At 37.8% G+C, this 26114-nt stretch overlaps 2 protein-coding genes across 4 annotated transcripts in view; one reads left to right on the top strand and one right to left on the bottom strand.

The window, feature by feature from the left end:
- The window catches only part of LOC136877276 (uncharacterized), a 139114-nt gene that overhangs the window by 75731 nt on the left and 37269 nt on the right, over positions 1 to 26114 (top strand). For both annotated transcript variants that reach the window (XM_067151190.2, XM_067151191.2), the window contains exon 2: positions 4784 to 4849. In XM_067151190.2, coding sequence (XP_067007291.2) covers positions 4784 to 4849 — 66 coding nt within the window. The remainder of the gene's footprint in view (positions 1 to 4783; positions 4850 to 26114) is intronic.
- On the bottom strand, positions 7627 to 24191 carry LOC136877275 (uncharacterized). 2 transcript variants are annotated; one of them, XM_067151188.2, is made up of 5 exons: positions 24055 to 24191; positions 9325 to 9624; positions 8963 to 9170; positions 8394 to 8758; positions 7627 to 8239 (listed from the first exon to the last, which is right to left on the bottom strand). In XM_067151188.2, exons 4-5 carry the CDS (start codon positions 8682 to 8684, stop codon positions 7808 to 7810), a joined length of 723 nt encoding a protein of 240 aa, XP_067007289.2. In that variant the 5' UTR covers positions 8685 to 8758; positions 8963 to 9170; positions 9325 to 9624; positions 24055 to 24191; the 3' UTR covers positions 7627 to 7807. The 2 variants fall into 2 exon arrangements, with proteins under 2 accessions (XP_067007289.2, XP_067007288.2); XM_067151187.2 differs by having other exon boundaries at positions 24050 to 24161.

The raw sequence follows: 26114 nt of genomic DNA, 5'->3' as shown, positions 1-26114 counted from the left end.
GCTGCAAGTGTTTTCCAACCTGAATAAGGGAGTTGATGTTGAATGTTCCAAAATAGTATTTTCTTTTATTCTTGAATTTAGCAATGTTCTTGTGGGCTCCGATTTACTCACGAGCTTCAAAATGTCAGGCACCCTGGAATCCGAAAGCCTGATTTTGTCTTCAGGGTAATTTAATTCGTAAGAAGCTTGTTCCATGATATTAATGTTCAGTTTAAGGGTCAGACATAGTCCAACATTGTACAACTAAGCTTGTTAGCCTTAGAGGGCCTCATGATGTTGGGTTAAAACTTCCAACAAGTCAGTGTCCAAGTTAATGAATAAAATCGGCATAAGGGGACTTCTTTAGGCTGGAGAAGTATATACTTGTGTCTTGAAGTTAGTCAGTTGACGACACGGCGTAAGGGGGGACGCTAAACACAACACAACAGACTATGAGACTTATCACAAGATTCTAACTTCAGATTCAACTTCAACAATGGTTGTTCTCAAGAGTAAACATGTAAAGACTAAGTACCTCTGTTGTGAATTTGACTGGTTGTTCGCATAGAGGGGTGCTGATGAGTATACACAACAACACTGACGTGCCTTTGCCTAAGACATTTCCATTCGAATACGCCTCATTCCTTCAGCTGTCTGTGTAGCAATCGGTTCACATTGGCTTACAGTACATTGTGTGTATCTAGTAGTGTGTTTATATACCTGATCAGGAGATTGGAATTAAAAAACATGCTGGAATTGTAGCTCTGCATCAGGAAGTCTGTTCTAGTAGGACAATAGCAGCAAAAGTTGGTGTTGCCCAATCTACAGCAGTGTATACATTGCAGCAATTCAAGCAAATTGGTGCCAATGCAAGTGTTTCTTGATCTGGACGACCTTGAATAACATCATACAAGGAAAATCAGTACAGAGTAAACATTAGAGGACTCGTATTGTACCTGAAATTCGCGAGAAAGTAAATAGAATGTGAGCAGCTCCAATTTCTGTCTCAACAGTGCAACACCTTCTTCGTGAACAAGGTTTAAAGGGGTCCATAGTGACCAATATACCTTTATTATGCAAACAAAATAAGGTAAAAAGATTACAATGGGCACAGCAATATAAAAACAGGAGTGTGCTGCAATGATCCAAGGTGTTATTCATGGACAAATCTTAAGTTTGAAATATTTGGAAGCCATCGTCGAATTTTTTTTGCCGACTTGGTGGAGAATGTATGAAGAGTCAGTCTGTGATGCCAACAGTGAAGCATGCTGGAGGGTCGTTATGGTGTGGGAATGTTTTGCGGGTGATAAAGTCGGTAATCTAATGAGAATTAATGACCGAGCTCAATAGCTGCAGTCGCTGAAGTGCGGCCAGTATCCAGTATTCAGGAGATAGTAGGTTCGAACCCCACTATCGGCAGCCCTGAAGATGGTTTTCCGTGGTTTCCCATTTTCACACCAGGCAAATGCTGGGGCTGTACCTTAATTAAGGCCACGGCCGCTTCCTTCCCACTCCCTGCCCTTCCCTCTCCCATCGTCGCCATAAGACCTATCTGTGTCGGTGCGACATAAAGCAACTAGCAAAAAAAAAAAAAAAAAAAAAAGAGAAAGAATTAATGGAACATTAAAGAAGGAATGATATCACAGGATACTAATCAACAAGGCAGTTCCATCTGGCAAGAGACTTATTGGTCATGCGTTTGTTCTGCAGCAGGACAATGATCCAAAACATGTTTGTAAATTGTGCTGAAGGTATGTCAATAGAATAGAGAAATGTGGGGAACTGAAAAATATGATTTGGCCAAGTCAGCCACCTGACTTAAATCCCATTGAACTCTTATGGGATGAACTTGACAGGGAGGTCAGAAAATTGAGGTCATCTAATGCTGAAGATCTATGGAATAATTTACAGACACATTGGATACTGGAATATCTGCAAAAACACTTACAAAATTTTATCTCCAGAATGTTAAGAGTTTGTGCAGCTGTTCTGAGTGCAAAGGGTATATAGTTTTTTTCATAGGTGATTGAAACTTTTGACCAGAGTGTATGTTTTGGGTGTTTTGATAGTTTAGATGTTATTAAAGTGAAGTCATCGCAGTTGGGATACTGTGAAGATCATGTGTTGTGTTTGCTACTTAAACTTGTATTTCGCTACATGAAGTGTCAATTATTCTTCTGCACAAAGGAGATATGAAGAGAGCTGGCTACTTCCAAGAAAACCGAGCTCGATAGCTGTATTGATGGTTATGAATTTCGTGTTTTTGGTCCGTATTGAACTGAGAATAATATATAAGTAATAATAATAACAACGTAAATAGTTATTACCATAATAACATCTCATTTCACTTGTTATTCTTTAAAATAACATTTTCTTAGGATTTCGCCAAAAATGATCTTTGCTCCAATACGGCTGATGATGACCCCTAGATGGGTCGAAACTAGTTCCGTGTAATTTATAATTTTGTGAATATATTTTAGTATTGAAAAGGTGGAAACGTTTACGTTATTATTATTACTTATATATTATCGATAGCTGTAGTCGCTTAAGTGCGGCCAGTATCCAGTATTTAGGAGATAGTAGGTCGAACCCCACTGTCGGCAGCCCTGAAGATAGTTTTCCGTGGTTTCCCATTTTCACACCAGGCAAATGCTGGGGCTGTACCTTAATTAAGGCTACGTACGGCCACTTCCTTCCCACTCCTAGCCCTTCCCTGTCCTATCGTCGCCATAAGAACTATCTGTGTCGATGCGACGTAAAACTAGAAAAAAAAACTTCCAAAAAAGACAAATCATCTCAAAAATACTTCAAAGTGTCAATCATCTTTAAATGTGAGTTGCATGCATCAGTTTATTATGTAGATAGAAGCCGTCATAGTATTGTACATGCCTCTATTAATGGCACGGCACAGGTGTGTTGCCAGTGCCATCTGTGCAGCGATCTACAGTAACTCAAGGATATCATACACTTCCTCTTCTGTACACTGTGCTATAAGCTTGCATCCATACAACAGGAGCATTAGAGTCTGGAGACATTTGAAAATTTCCAACTGCTTTGTAATCATTTAAGAAAGGACTAGATAAAGAACTGATAGGGAATCTGCCACCCAGTCATCAGCCCTCGATTGATGATCCAGTGAGAGGTGAAACAAGTCCTTCATCCTGAGTGGCATCAGCTGTAAGAGGGTTCTATATGTTTTAGGGTGTGAACATGCTCAATGTATGCCTCTTAATTCCTATCCAGGCTAACATAACTGGCCTGGAATATGGAGACAATATCCTCCATCCTATAGTTACAGGATTTGCTGCCACTGTGTTGCTTTTCATCGTATGCACATTTCATAATGTATAAAATATGTACATACACATAGCAAAATAAAAAAGTACATGACCAAGCAAATTGGCCACACAGTTTGGGTCACATAGCTGTTATTCAGTAGATGGTGAGGTTTGAACCCACTGTATGCAACCGTGAAGATGGCTTTCTGTGGTTTCCCATTTTCACACCAGGCAAATGTTGCAGCTATACCTTAATTAAGGCCTCGGTCACTTCCTTCTCAATCCAATCTCTTTCCTATACTATTGTCTCCATAAGACTTGTCTGTGTCGGTGCAGCGATAAAACAATAAAACAGTTAGAAAGATAAGGTACATTATACTAGAATATGCATAACATATTTTGAGCACTGTATAAAAGAAACAAAGCCAGTATTACATTAAAAAAATTATTTATTTAGCTTTAGCTCGTGAATATGTAACAAGGAGTAAAATGGTTTTGAGACATGAAAGTGTTATTTTGCTTTTCTACTTGATGTAGATACAGTGGAAGCCACTGACATGTCTGACACCTTCTAGTTTGTGTTTTTAAGTGTAATGTCCCTCATAGTGGCATTTTAAATAATATAACCTCTTTCCAGTAAGTTGAGTTTATGATTTCTTGTTTGGTCTATTGTGAAGAACTTGCATCATTCTCAGGATAGGTGTTAATAGGTATTTCTAGTTTAATATCCTCTTTAGAATGTTTGTTGAACAGTCTGAAATAAACTGGGATCGGTCGAGTTGGCAGTGCGGTTGGGGGTGCGCAGCTGTGAGCGTGCATCCGAGAGATAGTGGGTTCAAACCCCACTGTTGGCAGCCCTGAAGATGGTTTTCCATGGTTTCCTATTTTCACACCAGGCAAATGCTGGGGCTGTACCTTAATTAAAGCCACAGCCGCTTCTATCCACTCCTAGCCCTTTTCTATCCCATCGTCGCCATAAGACCTGTCTTTGTTGGTGTGACATAAGTAAATTTTAAAAAAATAATAATAAAAATGGAAAAGCTGAACAACTGTACAATACAGAGATGCCCACCTCCATAGTGTAATGGTTAGCACTATTAGCTGCCATCCTTGGAGGGTTGGGTTCGATTTCCGGTACTGCCAGAAATTTTACACTGGCAGGAGGGCTGGTACGTGTTTAGAAAAGTACACTCGGCTCACCTCCACTGTAGGAGGGGGTATACCTGAAAAGAACTGCACTGCCTTGGTTCAAGGAAAATTTACATTTAGTAGAGAAATTGTATTCATTTTGTTAACATTTATTTATTTATTTATTTATTTGTTTGTTTGTTTGTTAATTTATTTTATTTATCTGTGTACAAAAATAGTACAATACAATAAATTCGTTCTTGCCTAAATATATGGAAAGCCATATATTGATTTTGTTTGTGATGTTTCTTTCTTTTAATGTGACACATTTGACTGTGATGTCTGGTACTCTTAATTGTGAAATATTTCTAAAAACCTTTCATTTTGTTTTCTCACAGTGAAGAAATAAAGGAGAAGTTAAATACACTACGTAAAATGTTCGCTGAGAATGGGACAATGGACCGGTAAGTTTTTGTTGTAAAATTCAAGATTTATTGTATTAGTAATATAGTCTTTTATAGAAAAATAGGAACACATTATTGAATAAACACACTGACATGTCAACATCAGAAGAGGGAGCAACGGAAAACACAAAACAGCAAGGACACTCTCCACCTCTTCGTATACTTCCATCTTCAAAGAAATGGGCTATCCTCATCAATCCTAATTCTTCATCCTTTTTGTCTAAGTCTGCAGATGATCTCATTTCTGCTTCCCAGCTTCATCAGGAGGGTGGGCCTCAGCACCCATTGAGAGGCTATCTGGATGTAGGTCCTGTCGTTCTATATATGTTTTGAGTTTGCACTTATTTCTTCCTTTCCATCACATATTGACTTAATGGGATCCTTTTCTCCTTTTATGTTTGTCCTGTGTTCCTAGTATTTTACTACCTGTATTCATATATATCTTTTTGTTTCTTCTTTTTCCCTGTATTTGTCATGCTTTCTTTTTATCCCACACTCTCCACATCAAGACTGAAGATCCATGTTGGACTGGAGGGAAATGTAATAGCAGATTCTTTGGCTCCGAAAGGCTCCAATACATGTATAAAGCAGACATCCACTCAGATACATTCACTGAGAAATCCCTTTGCTTAAAAGGTAAAAGTGATGTACAGGAAACTAGTTTTGGAATGGTCTGATTTTAAAAAGTAAATAAATAAATAAATAAATAAATAAATAAATAAATAAGTAAATAGATAAATAAATAAATGAATGGATGAATGAATGTCCTCTTATACACTTTCCAAAAGGACAGTTTTAATCATTGACTTATTTTTGTTAGTTTCTTTAAATATAATTGAATTATTTGAAGACCAAAGTTGAGTATGTTTCTTAGTTAAAGAATATCTGTGAAAAATATAATATTTTGAAGCCAATCTCTGTCATGGAACTTTGGAGCAAGATTAAAACAATGGTGTGGAAATGAACACTGGTATTATGTCTAAAGTTCAAACACCTGTCTAAATACTTCACTTTGAGTTAACTACTTTACAGCCATATACAAAAATGATATACTGTGAAGACTGTTCATTTCTTTTTGCAGTGCTTTAAACAATCTGGAGTTTTGTGCTTGAGGCTTAACCCATAGCTGGTATCATACATCTGTGAGATGGCCGCCAAACTTTCCCATCACCATCCCCTCCTCGTGCAGGGTCCTACAAAATTTTTAGTTATGTGCACGAAAAATGTACAGTAGTAGGATACAAGGCAAATTGTGCACTCTAACCAGCATGGATGAAAAATATATTTTTAAAGGAATTAAGTTAAATAAACAACAACAAATTAAGAAAACATTGTAAATTTAATAGTAAATGTCTACACCGTAATACCAGTTAAGTTATAGAATATTATACAAGTTGAGGGTTCATAAAATTTATGACTCTTACAGCTGTCTTAAGAATGTCTTTCAGTTCACTAGGAAGATGCTTAAATGCAGGACTTTATAAATGCAGAGGTGGTGCCTTGGTACATGGAGAGCTACTTCTTTAACTTGGTCTTGTAGGCCTATAAAACAACCTGAAATAGAGTTGCCTCTGACCTAGCGAGTGGCTGTGCGGTTTGGTTCAGGTAGCTGTCAGCTTGCATTCGGGAGATAGTGGGTTCATACCCCACTGTCAGCAGCACTGAAGATGCTTTACTATGGTTTCCCATCAGGCAAATGCTCAGGCTGCACCTTAATCAAGACCACAGTCACTTCCTTCCTAGCTCTTTCAGATTCTATCATCTCCAAAAGACCTATCCATGTCAGTGCAATGTAAAACAAATTGTAAAAAAAAAAAAAATGGCTCCGTCAAATCTTGCATCACAACATTTCGACCAACTACTATTTGTTTATGTTAAATGGCCGTCAATTACAATAAAATGTCTTTGTGGTATGCTCTGTCAATGGGTGACAAAGCAGCAGGTTTTCCTCAATTCCGTTTTAAACATCAGAGAAGAGATATCCTGAATTCTTTGATATCTAGTATTGTTTGTAAAAGGGATAGGATTGATTTTGCAGACAGGTTCTTCCCCAAAGCAGCATCCTTAATTCAAGGAGGTTTTACATCCTTAGCTATGATGTGGTTTTTACCTTGTTAAATTATGCGGTATTAGGCAGCAATTTCATTGTTTTTCAAAACAGTACTGAGAGAGTTGGCTATGCGATTTGGATCACGTAGCTGCAAGCTTGCATTTGGGAGATAGTTGGTTTGAATTCTACTGTTGGCAGTCCTGAAGATGGTTTTCCATGATTTCCATTTTTCACACCAGGCAAATGTTGGGGCTGTACCTTAATTAAGGCCATAGTCACTTCCCTCCCCATTCCTAGCCCTGTCCTGTCCCATCGTTAACAGACTTGTCTGTGTCAGTGTAAAGAAAACAAAAAGTCCTAATGTTGTGTATGAATTTGCATTTGAATCCTTTTCTGTGTCATTAAAATAATGCATTTCTTTGTTCTTTGTACATAGGATGCATAGTTTCTAAATGTTGCATGAACTGATATTTCTCTCACTCACCAGACAAAGTGTTGTGACAGTCATCATTAGTGCTCGGATCGATATGCTCGATAAAATCTCCAGATATGCTCGAAAACCATGTGTTATATGCTCAATAGATATGCTCGAAAAACCCATTATATGCTCCATAGATATGCTCGAAAAACATCATTAAAAACTGTAGAGAGGAAAGTGAAATGAAAAAACCAATAACATATCTTTGTATACGAGCTTTATTTTCTAATTGGTTGTATGATACACTGTGATATACTTGCATTCAAGTTTCAAGTGTATATATATGAGAAGTTTTCTTATAAAAGTTACAGTTTAAAAGTTCATTTAAAAATGTTCAGAATTAGGCGAGTCAATGAAGTAGATCTGCATTGGTCTGTACAACAAGAATTTTTTCTATGTTTTCAGTTTTGAATGATTTTCTTAAATCAGTCTATAAAAGTTTCAGTGATGAGAACGATCTTTCGGCGTCAACTGATACGAGAGGTAAATGCTTGAATGATGCTGCTTCTTGTGCAGAGTAGTTCGGAAAATCCTCTGACGGTGCAGACTCGCCACGCAGCATCCTCTCCAGGTCCAACGCTGCACTCCAACCGGGATTTCGAACCAGCACGAACTCCAACTTTTGTTTCACGGTTTTGCCAGTCTCTCCAGGCCACGAGTTGGCTTCTTGGATGACTCCTTGTATTGTAGCGCCCACTTCAACCAACTCCATCCCTCGCGATTCCAACTTTAGGGTGGCCTCAGGAATGATACTCATGTAGGCTTTTATGAAAGTCAAGGATGGCATCAAGCCCTTCATTTTAAAAGCAGCCTTAGCTTTCGCGATATACTTGCTGTCCACCTCATCAAACATATTGATCGCCTGGAAAAAAATATAATTGAAAAACATTGGTCAAGGAGAATAACTGAGAAAATTACAAAATTAGGCACAGTATGATGGAGTAAACATAAAAGGTATGAAAAAATGATAGAGAAAACCTCGAAAATGAGATTTTAAACAATTCAAATAGCCTTACCTCTTCAATAGTTCTATGATTTTCAGCGTAATACAAGGCAGCCAAGATCCAAGTTCTCCATCGCGTCAGTATGGGCTCGGGAGGTAAAAGGAGCTCTGGATGCATCATCTTGAAGGCACAGACGCGAGAAGGGGCCTTGACGAAAATTTTCTTCACTGAAGAAACGACGCTGTTGACGCTGGACGATTTTTCGTGCAGCTCTTCAGCAACTCTGTGCATTGTATGGGCAAGACAAGTAACATGTAACATCTTCGGGTAGAGAAGCTTGAGGCTCTTCCCAGCCTTAATCATGTAGGGAGCAGCATCAGTCACCAGTGCAAGTACTTTGTTTACCTCCTCATCTGAAAAGGTTGGCCACAGCAAGCCTGAAATAGGAATGCATAAAATGAAGGGTGAACCGTTCAGTTAATGGGATTCTGACATGTCGTATGACTGTGAGAGATATTTAACTATCAGAACTATCAGAGTCTTCATTGAGCATACATAGAATGCATTGAAATTATAGCCAGACTGTACTTATTCTTCTTTGGCAAAACGCTTGAAAAATAAATTAACAAAAATATATTTACGCAGAGATGCTTGCACTGTTCACACAATGGTACCATGGTTTGTCACATCTAGCTCCCTGCACAGAATTAGGTGGCCCTTCCTCGGTTCACTGGGACTGAGTTTTCCAACAATAACGTTGGCCATGTATCTTCCACAACTTTCTGTAGTCTCGTCGATAGATAAGCAAATTGGGTGACTCCCGATGTCGTCCCTGATTGCGTGTGGAACCTGGTGAAGAAAGTACCTGAATGAATATTCTTCATGGAATTAAGGTATTATCGAGAGATTGCCTTTATTACGACAGAGCCAGATCCATGTTAAAATTACTTCTAAATTGTTTAAACGGGAATGCGGAATACGGCAATCGTGCATGAATTCATACCTTTTCATACTCTGAAGAAACGTACTTTTACGTAGGGTCGACTCATGAGGCAACTCTCTTCCTGCAAAGTCCTTGAAGAGAGCTCTAATCTCAGCATGTTCGACCTTGTAGAGGAGTGTTGACGCTTAAGAACGTCCTACAAACTCTGGAAGAGAACTTGTCCGAGTGCTGTTGCTGATTGAACGAAGGTTGTATCAGCGCTTGTTTCTTCGATTTCGTTTTTTTTAATTCTTCGACTTTTGCTGAGTGCCCACTTGTAGCTTTATGATGGGAAAATTGAAAACCCTTCGAAATCTTGATCTGAAAGTAAATAGGTAGGTACACATAAGGGAGAAAAAATACATTGAATGAACAAAAGTAAAGCATTGTGGACTATGAAATTATTCTCAAATATTGCAGTAGAAATAAGAGCACCCTCTCAGCGATCCCATGAAAACCCAGCAAATCCAAATGTCAATTTCCGCCTCGGAAATGTAAAATCTGAGGATCTAACGGGTCTACACTCCGAATTCTTAGACTTCTCTCTACTTACCTTGTAGGTAGGCACCATATGCTGCACATACGGCTTACTTGAAATTGCAACTGTTTGACCAGTAATATCTTTAAGAACCTAGATGTGAAAATGTCAATAAGAACTTACCTCTTTTTTGCACATTTTGCAGAAAAGAATTTTCCCGTCAGTAGAAAACGAGTTGGGGTCTTCCTTTGCACATCGTCGGAGTAAAACACTCTGAGATTCCTTAACTTTAGGCATCGCATACTTAAAAATCACAGGAACTGGATAGCTACGTACAGATACGATTGAGAACTGAGAGTAGAATGCAGAAACTTCACTTGACCAGGTCGGATCCTCCATCACTTCATGGGAAAAGCCACCTAAACAATATTGGTTCCCAAAATAGGCACACCACTCACATACCTCACATTTCAAAGTGAAAGGATGCTTGGGGCTTCCAGAGCTTATCTGACGAGTCGCACTCTAATCCGGCAGAGGCCAATTAGGGTGTGTGAATGACCTCACTAAAAGTTAAAAACCTGCAGTTCTATTATTCAAATCAGATAAGCTTTCCAATAATTATTTCTGTTTTCAAACCTTAAGGATAGTCAGGGCCAGAATTCAAGGGGAATTTCGAAGAAAAACAAACTATTTAGACGAAAACCGCAAGAATATGCATTTATATGCTTCTATTCTGAAAGCTGATGTTTTATGCATTTATATGCTCAATAAATTTAAATTCTGTTGGTCCCAGAGAGATGAAAATACCACCGAAAGGCTTCTCGAATCCGAGCCCTAGTCATCATCCTCTACAAGTGAAAATCTATATTTGATACATTTGTACAGTATTTCCTTTTCTCCCATGTAATAACTGACATACTTAAAATTGTAAGACACCTTGGACTAAACCCCAAAAGAATAAATGGTAAAATTGACCTACATAAACATCAAGTCAGAGGTGAAGTTCAGGGGTGAATTACTGGCACCATTCAAGATACAAACCGGACAACACCAGGGTGATGGACTCTCACCCCCTACTGTTCAACTGTGCTCTAGAAATGATAATGAAGGAATGTTTAAGAAATGCCCCCCCACAAAAAATTAAAGCAGGCAGGAAAATCAAAACAACCTGCCTTGATTTCTCTGATGACTTGGGCATTACTAGCAACTGATTTGTACAAAGCTGAAACACAGATATCAGAACTTTAAAACATTGCAACTAAAATTGGCCTTAAAATATACAGAAATTATGTTCCAAAAACAAACATCATTAAAAGAAATAAGCATAAATAGTAATAAAGTCAAAATTGTTACCCATTTCAAATACCTAGGAAAAGTAAGTAGTAACAGACAACCTAAACGAAAGATCCTTGATCCAAACAAGAACAAACAAGGTAGCTAAAACACACAAAACTTAACCTGGGACATCTACAGAAAAAAGATGCCTATCCATACACAAAAAACTGAAACACTGCAGCACAGTTATAAAACCAGAAGCAACAGATGCAACAGAGACTTTCTTTAACCTGAACGACCAATCAAAGACTGACAGACTCAGAAGATCAAAAGAAGAATTGGAAGAACCTTAATCAACAAAAAATACCAGAAAGACAGACATTGGTGGATAGTACCTAACAAAGGTGTGTACAAAGAGTTGGAACCCATTATTGATACTATGTGTAAGTGGAGACAGGGATTCTTTGGACACAAATTGAGAATGCAGGATTTGAGACTTCTGAAACAACTGGTAAAGTCTAATCTCGACTCAGACAATAGAACAGGATGCAAATGGATCAGAAAAATACGAGAGGATCTGAAAGAAATTGGCCTTACACCAGAAGACACTTCAGATAAATAAAACAAAAATTCCAGAACACAAACAGCTGCTTCACACTCACAGGAAAGAAACTTGCAACATGAACATTTTCAATGCCAGAAAGAGCGTGAAAATTGGAACAAATGAAAATGTACTGGGAGGACCACAAGGCCTGAACAGTCCCTTTGAAGAGACTTGGCTAATGGACTAAAGTGATCCTAAGCGGTCATAAAATTGAAGGAAGACAGAAGAACAACGTGACACACCTTTTTACTATCTCCTGGTGCAAGTGTACTTGTAACTGCAAACACATTGTAAGAAGTACAGTACAATATCAGTAATCTGTCAGTCTTGAGACTGGAGGGGTCCCAGATTTCTGGGAAACCATACTATTAAGATTTGTAGCCTATAACTTGTGGTTTTATACAAAATACAAAAATGTTAATTCATTCACATTTTGTTAAATATTGAATGTACTGTATGTTATGTGCATATGGGTAATAACTCAGAAGTACATAGGCCTACTCCAATTAAATATGCAGCTGCACAAAGAACACAAAACTGTAGCATAGTGTACATGTCATAACAATAATCCAAGTGAATGGCAACAAAGAAGATACTGGATGGTTTTGAAGGGTATGCTACAGTGAGTCGCCGTATAAATCCAAATGTTTCAACCTAGTACTCCAGGCAGAAAAAAAAAGAAAGTATAAGAAGACTGGACGTGCTGGACTGGTGAATGTTTGTATTATGGAGATTGTAGTACTGTACTTGGCATCAGGTTATAATTCACATAAAGGTTTGATTTCATTTTACCTTTCGTGTTTTCAAACACTGATCCATAACTGACACAGTTGAAATTCACTTAGAGTAATGACTGAAACTGCTTAAATATACAGCTTGAAGAGAACAATTATAGGGAATTCAGTTCCCTGTACTTAGATGTATTTATTTGTTTGAAGAAATTGTAACTAAACTGATAAAACAGTATAGCTAATATGTTGTCATTGACGCTTTCATGGCCCATACTTATAGACATGATACTATATAGGCTTTTGAGCTTATGCTGTGTCAAGAAAATAAGGTGAAATTCTTTACGTTTCGCAGAGAACTGTGCTCTGCGTCATCAGAAGAAAATACTGACTGTCCATGAGAAAGGCTTCTTAAACAATTGAGTTTTTTGAAATTTAGACGTTATAATAAAAGTAGAAATGGTACGTTCATTCATCATCAGATGGCTCCCCGGACCGGTACAGCGCTAGCGTTCGAAGCGGAAGCTGACCGAACCATCAGAATCTTATCTAAGAGGGTCACATAACATGTGTACGTAACATATGACATTGACAGGTGTATTACTTAATTGATAGCCAGTGTCCCTGTTGAAATTCTTAGGATGGTTGCCAGCCATTAAGGATTTACGTAGGTAGTTCCCTTCCCTGTCCCTTCACTATTGTTATTTCGTCTCGGTGTTTTCCAAATTCGTACATTCCTCAATGCCAGATGTTTCATTCCAGGCTTGTGTCAATGTCATAGAACACAATATTTCATGAACTAACAAGTGCAGTTGCATTACTTTCCTTTACTGTAGTCACCCGCAAAGTCGATAAACTTTTGCCAAATGTCAGAAAGCCATTCTCTGTTAATGACAGCGATGGAGTACAGATGTCACGTCAGATAATCGGTGGCATTGGAAAGATTACTTCCACTTCGGAAATAGATCGAAGTCACAAGAACTCATGTCTGGTGAAAACATGCCTGACATTGTTTGCGACATGACAACATGCTTTGTCATGCAACATGATAAGGCGACCATCTTGTAGTAAACATGGACATTTGCGCTGCATAGCTGGACGCAGATGTTGCTCCAGAAATTGGCAATAGTAGTCACTGTTAACTGTTTGTCCCTCAGACACAGCATGCGTAAGAATTACGCCCTCTTAGTCATATGCCATAATCAGCATAAGCTTCACCTGACTGGATTCCTGTCTAAATTTCTGTGGACATGGCGAAACTGGGTGATGCTATTCATTCAATTGACGCTTTAATTCAGGCTCGTAGGCTTGTTCCTAAGTCTCATCAATGGTGACAATACAATGCAGAAATGCGTCTCCTTCATTGCAGAATCTGCCCAGGTGGATGCCAATGAGTGCATACCGGTGCCATTTCTGTACATCGATGAGTTGGTGTGGAACCCAACGGGATGCAGTTTTACTCATGTTAAGACATTTCGTTAGTATGTGCCACATCGTTTGATGACCGAGACCAACCTCTAGGGATAATTTCCAGACAGTCCATCGATGGTCTACGAAACCGAGACCACCCACGATGTCAGTCTGATCTTGAGGAATGGACGGCCGACCTGTGCAATGCAAACCCGCAGTCTCATTCCGACCCGCACGAAACGCCTTGACCTATCGTGCAACCATCCTATACGGTACTCACTCCACTCAGCATATATGGTGAAATTAATGAATAGTGATGCATTTTCTAACCTCTAATGCTGAAAATAATCCAATAGTGATTTGTTTTCTAACCCCTTATTCATCCATATGTGTATGTCTACCTGTTAGCCTCTTTTCTTGATACGGGGTCGAGGATGAGATGAGGTGAATTTACATGGCATGTTTTTACAGTCAGGCGCCCTTCCTGACACCAATCTCAGCTGAGAAGCCAATGAAGATGATTCAAGGTTATGAATTTCATAATCGGTTCCGTATTGTATTAAGATTACATTTAATTTTACAAAGTTTATTCCATCTACTCAACACAGTACAATAATTGCAATGTCTATAAATACATTACAATATGTTATCAAGGGACTAGTTTCGACCCTATGTGGGTCATCATCAGCCTAAATAAGATACACTTTTGATTTGCCGAAGTCTTAAGACAAAATTACATTGTGGAATAAAAGTTAGACTAGTGAACTGTGTATGTGGTGCGGTAATATACATATAAAATGGTGGAATGGATGAAATGTTGATAGATAAAATTATGTTGTACTGATCAATGAAAAATACAAATTTCAGGTTTACATATGTTGCAATTAGACTGCAAGAATAGTATCGCAATGATTTTCTACATTAATTATTAATATTGCACATTAAAAGTATAAAATGCCGGTCTGAATACAAAGTCCAGATGCTTCTATTGAATTCTATATTTCAAGTGCATTTTCAGGTAGAAAATTGAATGTTTGCATGTTGAACATTGGCGCAGAGGGTGTCCGTCTTGTTTAAGGTCCAATATTTCTGATACAGAAGATAAATGTAGGCAAAGCCACTTCCCAACTCCCCACCCCTCCCTTCGCACGCCACCCGCCACCCGCTCCACCGGGTTGCTCCTCCCATCACCAGCTTTCCTCCCCTCCTATTCCTTGCCATTTCCATTACTCTAGTTGCACACTACCGGTCAAGTTGTCCACATTGCGTGCAAGGTGAGTACTCACTCTTTTTCTTCGTTTTTCGCCATTCTTTTCTTTAAAAATCTTGCGTTAATTATAATTTTTTTTCATCATCAGGTTCTATTGGTTCCAACTTGGATTGGAAATTCTCCTCATATCACAGGAAGAATCCGTTTTATTATAAGAAGTCGCATGGTTTTGCCTACATTTATTTTCTGTATCAGAAATATTGGACCTTAAGCAAGACAGACACCCTCTGTGCCAATGTTCAACATTCAAACATTCAATTTTCTACCTGAAAATGCACTTGAAATATAGAATTCAATAGAAGCATCTGGACTTTGTATTCAGACCGGCATTTTATACTTTTAACGTGCAATTTTAATCATCAATGTAGAAAATCATTGAGATACTATTCTTACAGTCTAATTGCAACATATGTAAACCTGAAATTTTTATTTTTCATTGATCAGTACAACATAATTTTATCTATCAACATTTCATCCACTCCACCATTTTATATGTATATTACCGCACCACATACACAGTTCACTAGTCTAATTTTTATTCCAAAATGTAATTTTGTCTTAGGACTTCGGCAAATCAAAAGTGTATCTTATTTAGGCTGATGATGACCCACATAGGGTCGAAACTAGTGCCTCGATGACATATTGTAATGTATTTACAGACATTGCAATTATTGTACTGTGTTGAGTAGGTGGAATAAACTTTGTAAAATTATATGTAATGAAGATGAGATAAATGATGGTGAATTAAATTGGGGAAGGAGGTAAAAGGAATCGGCTGTGGCCTATGAATAAGAACTGTCCCGGCATTTTCCTAGAAGTGGAAAAAAAAAAATTCTCAGGACAGCTGACAGTGGGATTCGAACCCATGCATCTCCTGAATGCAGAGCTTAGCTCCATAGGTGCAGTGCGTTAACACACGCAGCCACTCCGCTTGGTTTATGCATCCATAAGTGATAGCGTTGAGATCTTTATAATATTCAAGCTGAAAACATATGTTTGAAATCTTGGCAACGTTATCTCTAACAACAGAACAAATTTTGCATTTTAAGTCGTCCTCGCATTTATGAATGCTGTTAACAGCCTCTTCTGTCAGATAATTGGCAGAGATGAACATAACCAGATGTGTCAGTAGTGTCCAGTGATGACATCCAAGTCTTTATCATTTTCAAGCAGAAGACTCAATTTTGAAATGTTGGCAGCAATTTTTATCTAATAAATCTATCATTAACTTCCAAATTAATTGAAAAATTTAAAAATTTTGACATCCAACCAAATTCTCTCTCTCCATTTTTTCGATATTGTAAACATGTACCCCAATATTCCAATTTCCAAATTATTACCCATAATTGATAACAACTTACATAAATTCAGTCATCTGAGTAAATTAGAAATTAAGGACTTCATGTCCATATTAAAATTAGTAATCAACAATAATTTTTTCACCTTCGATAACACCATTTACCAACAAGATGGTCTAGCTATGGGCTCACCAGCCTCAGGCATCCTAGATGAAATTTATCGTAATTTCTTGGAAAATACAAAAATTATAGAATAATAATAATAATAATAATAATAATAATAATAATAATAATAATAATAATAATAATTTCTCAAACATTTTATTTTGGGCTAGATATGTCGATGACACTTTAATTATTTTAAATGAAGAATCACCCAGTGCTGATTCCATACTTCTTCTTAACAACATTGACCCTAACATGAAAGTTACCCTTGAATCTGAACATAACAAAACCCTTAATTTAACTATTACCAGACATCTTTCTTCTATAACTTACAAAATTTTCAGAAGTCCATCCCAAACAGCAACCAGCTGTAATAATCACATAACCACATTTCAGTTGAGAATTGTAGTGAAGATAAGGTATATTAGATAGTATTTTGCCTGTTATATTCGTGTTTTTCTTTGTGTACGGCAATCCTTTTGATACTTAAGCTTTTAACCAAACGCAAGGTTTCATTTCTATTAGAGCTTAGTAGGATAAAGTAATACTAAAGAAATAATCTCCTGTCTATGCGTTTAACTTTGTTGGTAATCCTTGAGTACGGTAGTTCTTGCGAATTTCAAACTTTAGGCCTAAATGCAATTTTCATTTCTATTTGTGCTTAATAATAACCTATTGTAATCAGGATACGTCTGAACGTAGTTTTTAAACTGTTGTAGTGTATTGTAGTGACTTATTAGAAATCAGAGTGCTTATTTCTATTATCTTGAGTAGTCTTGCAAATTTCAAAATTTAATTGTAATTTCCATTTCAGTTTGTGCTTAGTAATAACCTGTTGTATTATAATTAGGATACGTTTGAACATAGTTTAAAATCATTGTAGTATATTATAGTAGGTATCTTATTATAAATTAGTGTGTTTATTCTATTACTGTGAAATATTTGTGTAGTATAGTATCTGTAGTATCTGTATTAACCCTCTTACTAGAATTCTGTTGCAGTAATTAGGGTAGACTTAACTGCAGTTTAGAATTGTGCAGACCTAATTCTTGTGTATTACTTTTGGTTTTCAGTAATTAACAGCAATTTTCATTCTGTTCGGGTGTAGTAGATAAAAAAAATTTCGTACAACTAAGTAGTATTGTAGTGTATAGTAGTAGTAGCAGCTTATGTTAATTACCTTAATCTTGTGTGATCTTTGTGAACTATCATAGACAATATTTCTTTCCTTTCATTAATAGGCAATATTTCTTTCCTTTCACTTTTATTTGCACAGAATAAGTAATTTTATTTTTCCTTTTCTTCCCATGAATCCGTAAATAATGGCTACGCAGTGCAAGTGTAGGAACTGTGAGTGTGGTCAGGCATTAAGGAGTATGAGGGAGGAGTTGCAGAGTTTGAGAGAGATAATTAGGATTCTCTCAGACAGAGGACAGGAAGGAAAGTAGGCCTCCCTCAAATAATGTACAGGATACAGTAGGTGTAAAGGAGGGATGGGAAGGAAATAGGGGAATTGTAGAAGACAGGTGGTCTAATGTTTTAAGGGGAAGGAGATTGCAGGCTAAGGACTCTGTTCAGGATCAGAATTCAGGACAGGTGTCTGTGAGAAATCGGTACGAGTCACTGCAGGTAGAACAACCGAGGGAAGATGAGGAACAGGGAACTGTTGCTGATATGTGTGGAAGTAGGAGGAAGGGAAGAGGTAGGAAAGGGAAATGTAGTGCAGTGGAAAGGAAAAGACAGGTGGAACAGGGTCATGGGAGGGAGAAAAGGGAGGAGGAATTAGCTTCTGCAGCAGTGAGAGTAGATAGGGCTGACCAGGAGGAGAGGGGGTTCAAAGGAGGTGGGTACGGTTGAGGCTCTGGTCATGGGGAATTCCATCGTTAGACATGTGGGGAAAGTGTGTGGAGGAAAGGGAACCAGAGTAGAGTGTTATCCAGGAATCAGGTTGAGGCAGATGTTGAGGAAAGTAGAAGAGAAGGAAGAGGGAAAGGAGAAGGTGGTAGTGTTTCACGTTGGTACTAACAATGTAAGGCAAGCAGGTATAAGTACCAACATAGTTGGGGATGTGTGGGATCTGGTAAACGAAGCAGAGATTGTTATCAGTGGAATACTCTGTAGGAGGGATACTGACTGGAAGGTGATTGGGGATTTAAATGAGACTATGCAGTGGGTATGTGGGAAACTGGGAGTGAGATTTCTAGATCCCAGTAGGTGGGTAGGAGACAGGGATCTGCGCTCAGGTGGCCTTTACTTAAACCGCAGTGGTACATATAAGTTAGAAAACTTGTTTAGAAGGGTTATAGGCAGGTACATTCAGGGAAACGGGGTGGCCTAGGGAGCGGTGTTTAGCGAACAGGGAACTGGAAATCAAGTAGGGATGACATAAAAAAGTTAGTGATCAATTGTAGAAGCATTGTAAACAAAGGAATCGAATTAAGTAATTTAATAGATATATACTTACCAGATACTGTAATAGGAGTTGAATCATGGCTGAGAAATGATATAATGGATTCAGAAATATTCTCACGGAACTGGCGTGTGTATCGTAGAGATAGGATAGGAATGGTAGGAGGGGGAGTTTTCATTCTGGTGAAAGAAGAATTTGTAAGTTACGAAAATGTTAAGGATGAAAAACATGAAATTCTGGGTGTAAGGCTCATCTCTAAAGATAATAGGCAACTTGATGTCTTTGGAGTGTACCGACCGGGAAAGGGTAGCGCTGACGCTGATTCAGAATTATTTGATAAGATAATCAGCTATGTGGGAAACGATAAGGAAAGGAACGTGATTGTAGCAGGTGATCTCAATTTACCAAATGTCAATTGGGAAGGTAATGTGAACGACAGGAAGCATGAACAACAAATGGCAAATAAGTTAATATGCGAAGGGCACCTGATTCAGAAAGTGGTGGAACCAACTAGAGGGAAGAATATTTTGGATGTTGTGCTGATAAAACCAGACGAGCTCTATAGAGAAACAGAAGTAATAGGTGGTACTAGTGATCACGAAGCTGTTTTTGTCGTAGTTAAAAATAAATGTTAAAGAAAGGAAGGTATTAAAATTAGGACTATTAGGCAGTACCATATGGCTGGTAAAACAGGCATGAGGGAGTTTTTAAAAAGTAACTATGATCGCTGGAAAATTGTAAATGAAAATGTAAATTGACTCTGGGATGGGTTTAAAGCAATTGTTGAGGAATGTGAAAATAGGGTTGTACCTTTAAAGGTGGTAAGAAATGGTAAAGATCCACTATATGATAACAGAGAAGTGAAGAGACTAAGAAGGAGGTGCAGGTTGGAACGAAATAGAGTTAGAATTGGTTATGGAAGTAAGGAGAAATTGAAGGAACTTATTAGGAAATTGAATCTAGCAAAGAAGTCACGTAAGGATAACATGATGGCAAGCATAATTGGTGGTCATACAAATTTTAGTGAAAAATGGAAGGGTATGTATATGTACTTTAAGGCAGAAAAAGGTTCAAAGAAGGACATTCCAGGGATCATTAATGAACAAGGGGAGTGTGTATGCGAGGATCTTCAAAAGGCAGAAATATTCAGTCGGCAGTATGTAAAGATTGTTGGTTACAAGGATAATGTCGAGATAGGGGATGTGAGTAACACTAAAGAAGTATTAAAATTTACCTATGATAACAATGACATTTACAGTAAGATACAAAAGTTGAAAACTAGAAAAGCAGCTGGAATTGATAAGATTTCTGGTGATATACTAAAGGCAGTGGGTTGGGATATAGTACCATATCTGAAATACTTATTTGATTATTGTTTGGTTGAAGGAGCTATACCAAAAGAAATGGAGAGTTGTGTATAAAGGAAAGGGTGATAGACATAAAGCTGAAAATTACAGGCCAGTCAGTTTGACATACATTGCATGTAAGCTTTGGGAAAGCATTCTTTCTGATTATATTAGACATGTTTGTAAAATTAAAATTAATAACTGGTTTGAGAGAAGGCAGTTTGGGGTTAGGAAAGGTTATTCCACTGAAGCTCAGCTTGTAGGATTTCAGCAAGATATAGCAGATATCCTGGATTCAGGAGGCCAAATGGACTGTATTGCGATTGACCTATCTAAGGCATTTGATAAGGTAGATCATGGAAGACTACTGGAAAAAATGAATGCTATTGGACTAAAAAAAGAGTGACTGAATGGGTGGCTATATTTCTTGAAAATAGAGAATTAGAGTAGGTGAAGCTTTATCTGACCCTGTAATAATGAAGAGGGGAATTCCTCACGGCAGTACTATTGGACCTTTATGTTTTCTTATATATATCAATGATATGTGTAAAGATTCAGAGATAAGGCTGTTTGCAGATGATGTTATTTTGTACAGAGTAATAAATAAGTTACAAGATTGTGAGTGGCTGCAGGGTGACCTCGATAGTGTTGTGAGATGGACGGTGGGCAATGGTATGATGATAAACGGGGTTAAAAGTCAGGTTGTGAGTTTCACAAATAGGAAAAGTCCTCTGTTTTAATTACTGTGTTGATGGGGTGAAAGTTCCTTTTGGGGATCATTGTAAGTACCTAGGTGTTAATATAAGAAAAGACCTTCATTGGGGTAATCACATAAATATGATTGTTAATAAAGAGTACAGATCTCTGCACATGGTTATGAGGGTATTTAGAGGTTGTAGTAAGGATGTAAAGGAGAGGGCATATAAGTCTCTGGTAAGACCCCAACGAGAGTATGGTTCCAGTGTATGGGACCCTCACCAAGATTACTTGATTCAAGTACTGGAAAAAGTCCACACAAAAAAAAGCAGCTCGATTTGTTCTGGGTTCTGTTCTGTAGCGTTACAAAAATGTTGCAAAGTTTGGCCTGGGAAGACTTCGGAGAAAGGAGGCGAGCTGCTCGATTAAGTGGTATGTTCCGAGCTGTCAGTGGAGAGATGGCGTGGGAGGACATCAGTAGACGAATAAGTTTGACTGACTGATGTCCGTAAAAGTAGGAAAGATCACAATATGAAGATAAAGTTGGAATTCAAGGGGACAAATTGGGGGCAGATGTTCGTTTATAGGAAGGGGAGTTAGGGATTGGAATAACTTACCAAAGAAAATGTTCAATAATTTTCCAATTTCTTTGCGATCATTTAAGAAAAGGCTAGGAAAACAACAGATAGGGAATCTGCCACCTGGGCGACTGCCCTAAATGCGGATTAGTAGTGATTGATTGATTGATTGATTGATTGATTGATTGATTGATTGATTGATTGATTGATTGATTGATCGAAACCTCTATCTGACAAGATTCTACACACCCACAAGCACATAAATGAGCTTCCTATAACAGCCTAATTTTTTGTGCACTTAACATTTCAGTATCTAAAAAAGATTTAAATAATGAATTAAACACCATCCGTACTATTGAAAAATTAAATGGCTTTAACAACTCTTTCATAAACCGTATTATTAATAAATTCAAACACCACCCCAAAACCACACTAACAAAAGATACAACCAAACCCACTGCATTTTCCACCTTTACTTTCTCTCAAAACGCTTATAAAATCACCAACGTTCTTAAAAAACAGAACATAAAAGTATCTTTTAGAACCAATAACAGAAATCTTGATTTATTACACAACTCTAACTCCATAAATCTAATGTTTTTTCTAAATCTGGAGTATACAGATTCCAATTCCGGACAGACAGGACTTAACTTTAATATTAGATACTATGAACACATCAATGCCATAAAATACAACAGATTCTCTGCAATAGGACAACACATACAAGACTCAAATCATACTTTCACCAGTATTGATAAAGGTATAAAAATACCTGAAGTTACTAAAAAAGGCCCCCTTCTAAACACTACTGAAAATTGTTTTATTCATCTTGACCAATACTTCAACCCCAATTTGAATTTAAATGACATTTCTGAAAAACCTAATATTTTATTTGACTTCCTTATCTGCTTTTTCAAAAATGCTAAATTTACAAACCCAAATTCAATATTCCAGGCCTTATATAGTTCCTACTGACATTTTCCACTTCCTATGACCCATCCACCTGATCCACCTTAAACTATTACACCTCCTCATTTATCTCCCTATTTTTTCCTTTATTTTAGTTATTATTTTTCTATTTCATTTTTTTCTTTCCTTTTTACCTTCCTTCTTTTCCCCCTCTCCTAATTGAATTATATTTTCTAACGTCTCTACTGATTTAGACCACTCTAACTTTCAAATTTATACATTACGCTATTCTAAGATCAACCTCAACTCTTACCTTCAAGATATAACACGCTATGTCATACGCTCCTCAACTGTTCCAGTTTTTTCGCTTTTTAGTATTTTTCTCTTTACAATTGTTTTTCTATGTCATATGTTTCAATAACTTCAAAAATCTAACATACAAATTTCTTTAACTTGGATATATTTCTTTTGACAAATAATATACAACTATATTGTACTATTTCACTCATATCAGCATTTAAAGGCTTGATACTTGAACTTTTTAGATTTTTTCATCGGATTTCCACAAACACATGTCTTGCTACTCTTCAAGAACTTGCTCCATACTACATTTACATATTTGATCTACGACTTCTTCATGTTTTCAGAACTATCGACACGCAGAGCTGATCCCTAAAATTATACAGTGCCTCATGAATTGCAACTGAAAAATATGTGTTTGTTTCTAGACTTCTTGATAACATTGAAATTTCAACACACAGTGCTCCCTAAAGTGCTATAGTGCTTCATAAACAGCATCTGACAGAATTATTTAAACTTTGTGAATTATCTTTTATACTTATTTGAGATTGGCTGAAATTTCAAGACACAGTGCTCCCTAAAGTGTTGTAGTGCTTGACAAACAGCAACTGACGGAATTATTTAAACTTCTCATTTTATTTACCTGTTCATTGTCTTTTATACTTTTTTGTGATCGGCTGATGATGGCCAAGAATACTGGTCGAAACCGGTACCAATTATAATTAAGTAGGAATGTAAAACTTACATTTCTTATTTTAATAGTATCTTGTATCTTCTTTCAACTTAATATCGTAATCGAAAATAACAGAGCAAACTTTGCATTTTAAGTCGTCCTCACATTTTTGAATGCTGTTATCAGCCACTTCTGCTGGATAATTGACACTGTGAGCCTGACCAGATGTGTCAATAGTGTCAACTAAATAAACATTACCTGTGAATTCATTGTGAACATCACACTTCTTTTTCAGAATAAGGCAACAAGTTCTCTTTTCCTCTTCTTAGTTTGCAATAAATATCCATTAATTACCGTTCTGTTTGGAGGAATGTAACTTGGCCAGAGTTGTTGCATAAGTTGCCCAAATTGAGGATGTTCAACACAATGAAATGCAGTATTTGTTGTGAATATAAAATGACTTCCTCATCCATTCTTCTGCATTGGTGTTAATCTAACCACATATGTATCCAATAATGTTTCAGCTTTATTCTTCTTACCCAGAAAGTATTTTGATTTATTACGCTTTCATTAGAAAAATATGTGAGAAAAGCAATGGGAAACTACCTTACTCATTTCCTTAGTCAGCAACACCTAGGCCATCTATGACAATTGATGGCAGGACTGTTGAGGATCAAACCACCCTTCATGCTGAATACTCAGCATAGAGGAAGATGCTGTAATACAGGTAGTGGAATTGGTGGAAGGTTAAGTGGATGTACTAAGGCAGCTGTGCCTGTTGAAGTTGTGGTTGAAATGGCATCTGAAAAGGAAAAAAAAATACTCAAATTCATGTTAATACCGTATTTCCTGGAGGGTTTAGTAGTGATTTATTTATTATTTGTTCTTGCAACTGAACCAGAAGACACATGCAATATATGTATTAATGCACATAGTTCGTGTTTGCTATCATATCCTCTGATATTAACCCCTCAGTGACGTGGAACATTCGAGTGCCACTTTACCCAGCCAATGGAGGTGATTCAGGTGAGAGCACAAAAATTCACTGTTACAACAGTTTAGCTCAGATTACTTTCAAGCATTTAAAGTAGAGACTCAAAAGAATGTATTTTACATTCATTAACATATATATTTATTTTTTTACCTTATAGTCTACTAATGGAGAAGAGACTTTCCATATTTTACACAAAATGAAAGTGACATTCTTGTATTTGCATGGGTGGTTTCACAATGCATTAAAAACTCGGACAATCATTGCTTTGGAAACTTTGTGTGGAAGAACTGGAAACAATTGTTCAAAGATTAATTTAGGAAAAATCTCAGGTTAATGGGACAATAGTTCATGAGAAAGAGTGCATGTACTTTGGCATACAACGTGCGTTCCATAAGTAATGCGACCAATTTTTTTCTGACGCAACTGTACACCGCAGCATGTTCTAACCTGCTGGGGTAGGTGGAGGGGGGTGTTAGCTTCAACCGCTCTTTGTCTCATTCGGCAGCGAGCTGCCGGAGAATCAGGACGTGCGTTTCCGTCAAGCTCGTTTTGAGTTCATGTAACTCGGCACAATGGATCGTTATGTAGAGCAACGGTACGCTATCAAATTTTGCGGGAAGTCCGCCACCGAAACGTTTCCATTACTTCAGCAGGCCTTTGGGACTGATTGCTTGTTCAAATCACAAGTTTTCCGATGGCACAAGTTGTTCATGGAGGGCCGAGAAGAGATCACTGACGAACCTCACAGTGGACGGCCATCAACCTCACGAGTCGACGAAAATGTGACGCGTGTGTGCGATTGTTCGAACTCTGACAGACGGCTGAGCCTTCAATTGATAGCACGAACTCTAAACATGGCAAAAACAACCGTTTTCCTCATTGTGACCGAAGATTTGAACATAAGAAAGGTGTCTGCCAAACTGGTCCCAAAAGTGTTGACCAACAAACAAAAGGACATGCGAGTGCTTCGGTGCCGAGAAATGTTGGAAATGTGTGAAAATGATCCTAATTTTTTTTAACTCAGTTATCACTGGTGATGAGACATGGATTTTTGAGTATGACCCTGAGACAAAAAGGCAGAGTTCAGAGTGGCACACCCCATCGTCGCCCCGTCCCAAGAAGGCACGCATGAGCAAGTCCAGGATCAAAACCATGTTCATTGTCTTCTTTGACGTCAGAGGCATTGTCCACGACGAATTCGTACCTACCGGGACTACAGTGAACTCAGCTTTCTACTTGGAAGTGCTCAAAAGACTGAAAAGGAGGGTCTTGCGCTGCCGAAACGACATCAAGGACATGTGGATAGTTCATCACGACAGAGCGCCGATTCACAGCGCCTTCATTGTCAACGACTTCCTGGCCAGGACCAACACCCCAGTGGTTCTCCAGCCTCCCTACAGTCCTGACCTGGCTCCCGTTGACTTTTTTTTGTTTCCTCGGTTAAAAGGAGTCATGAAAGGAAAACATTGGGACACGATTGAGAGAATCCAGGCGCATGTTACATCGGCTCTAAAGGACATTCCGGAAAAGGCCTTCCAGGCATGGAAACACCGCCTCCAGAAGTGTATCGACGCAAGAGGGTGCTATTTTGAAGATTTTTTATTATTTGTACGAATATCTTCAATAAATGATTTTTTATGAATTTGATCGCATTATTTATGGAATGCACCTTGTATT

Source organism: Anabrus simplex, chromosome 7 (assembly GCF_040414725.1).
Source record: "Anabrus simplex isolate iqAnaSimp1 chromosome 7, ASM4041472v1, whole genome shotgun sequence".
Taxonomy (NCBI): Eukaryota; Metazoa; Arthropoda; class Insecta; order Orthoptera; family Tettigoniidae; genus Anabrus; species Anabrus simplex.
This window is presented reverse-complemented; position numbering and strand designations above follow the sequence as displayed.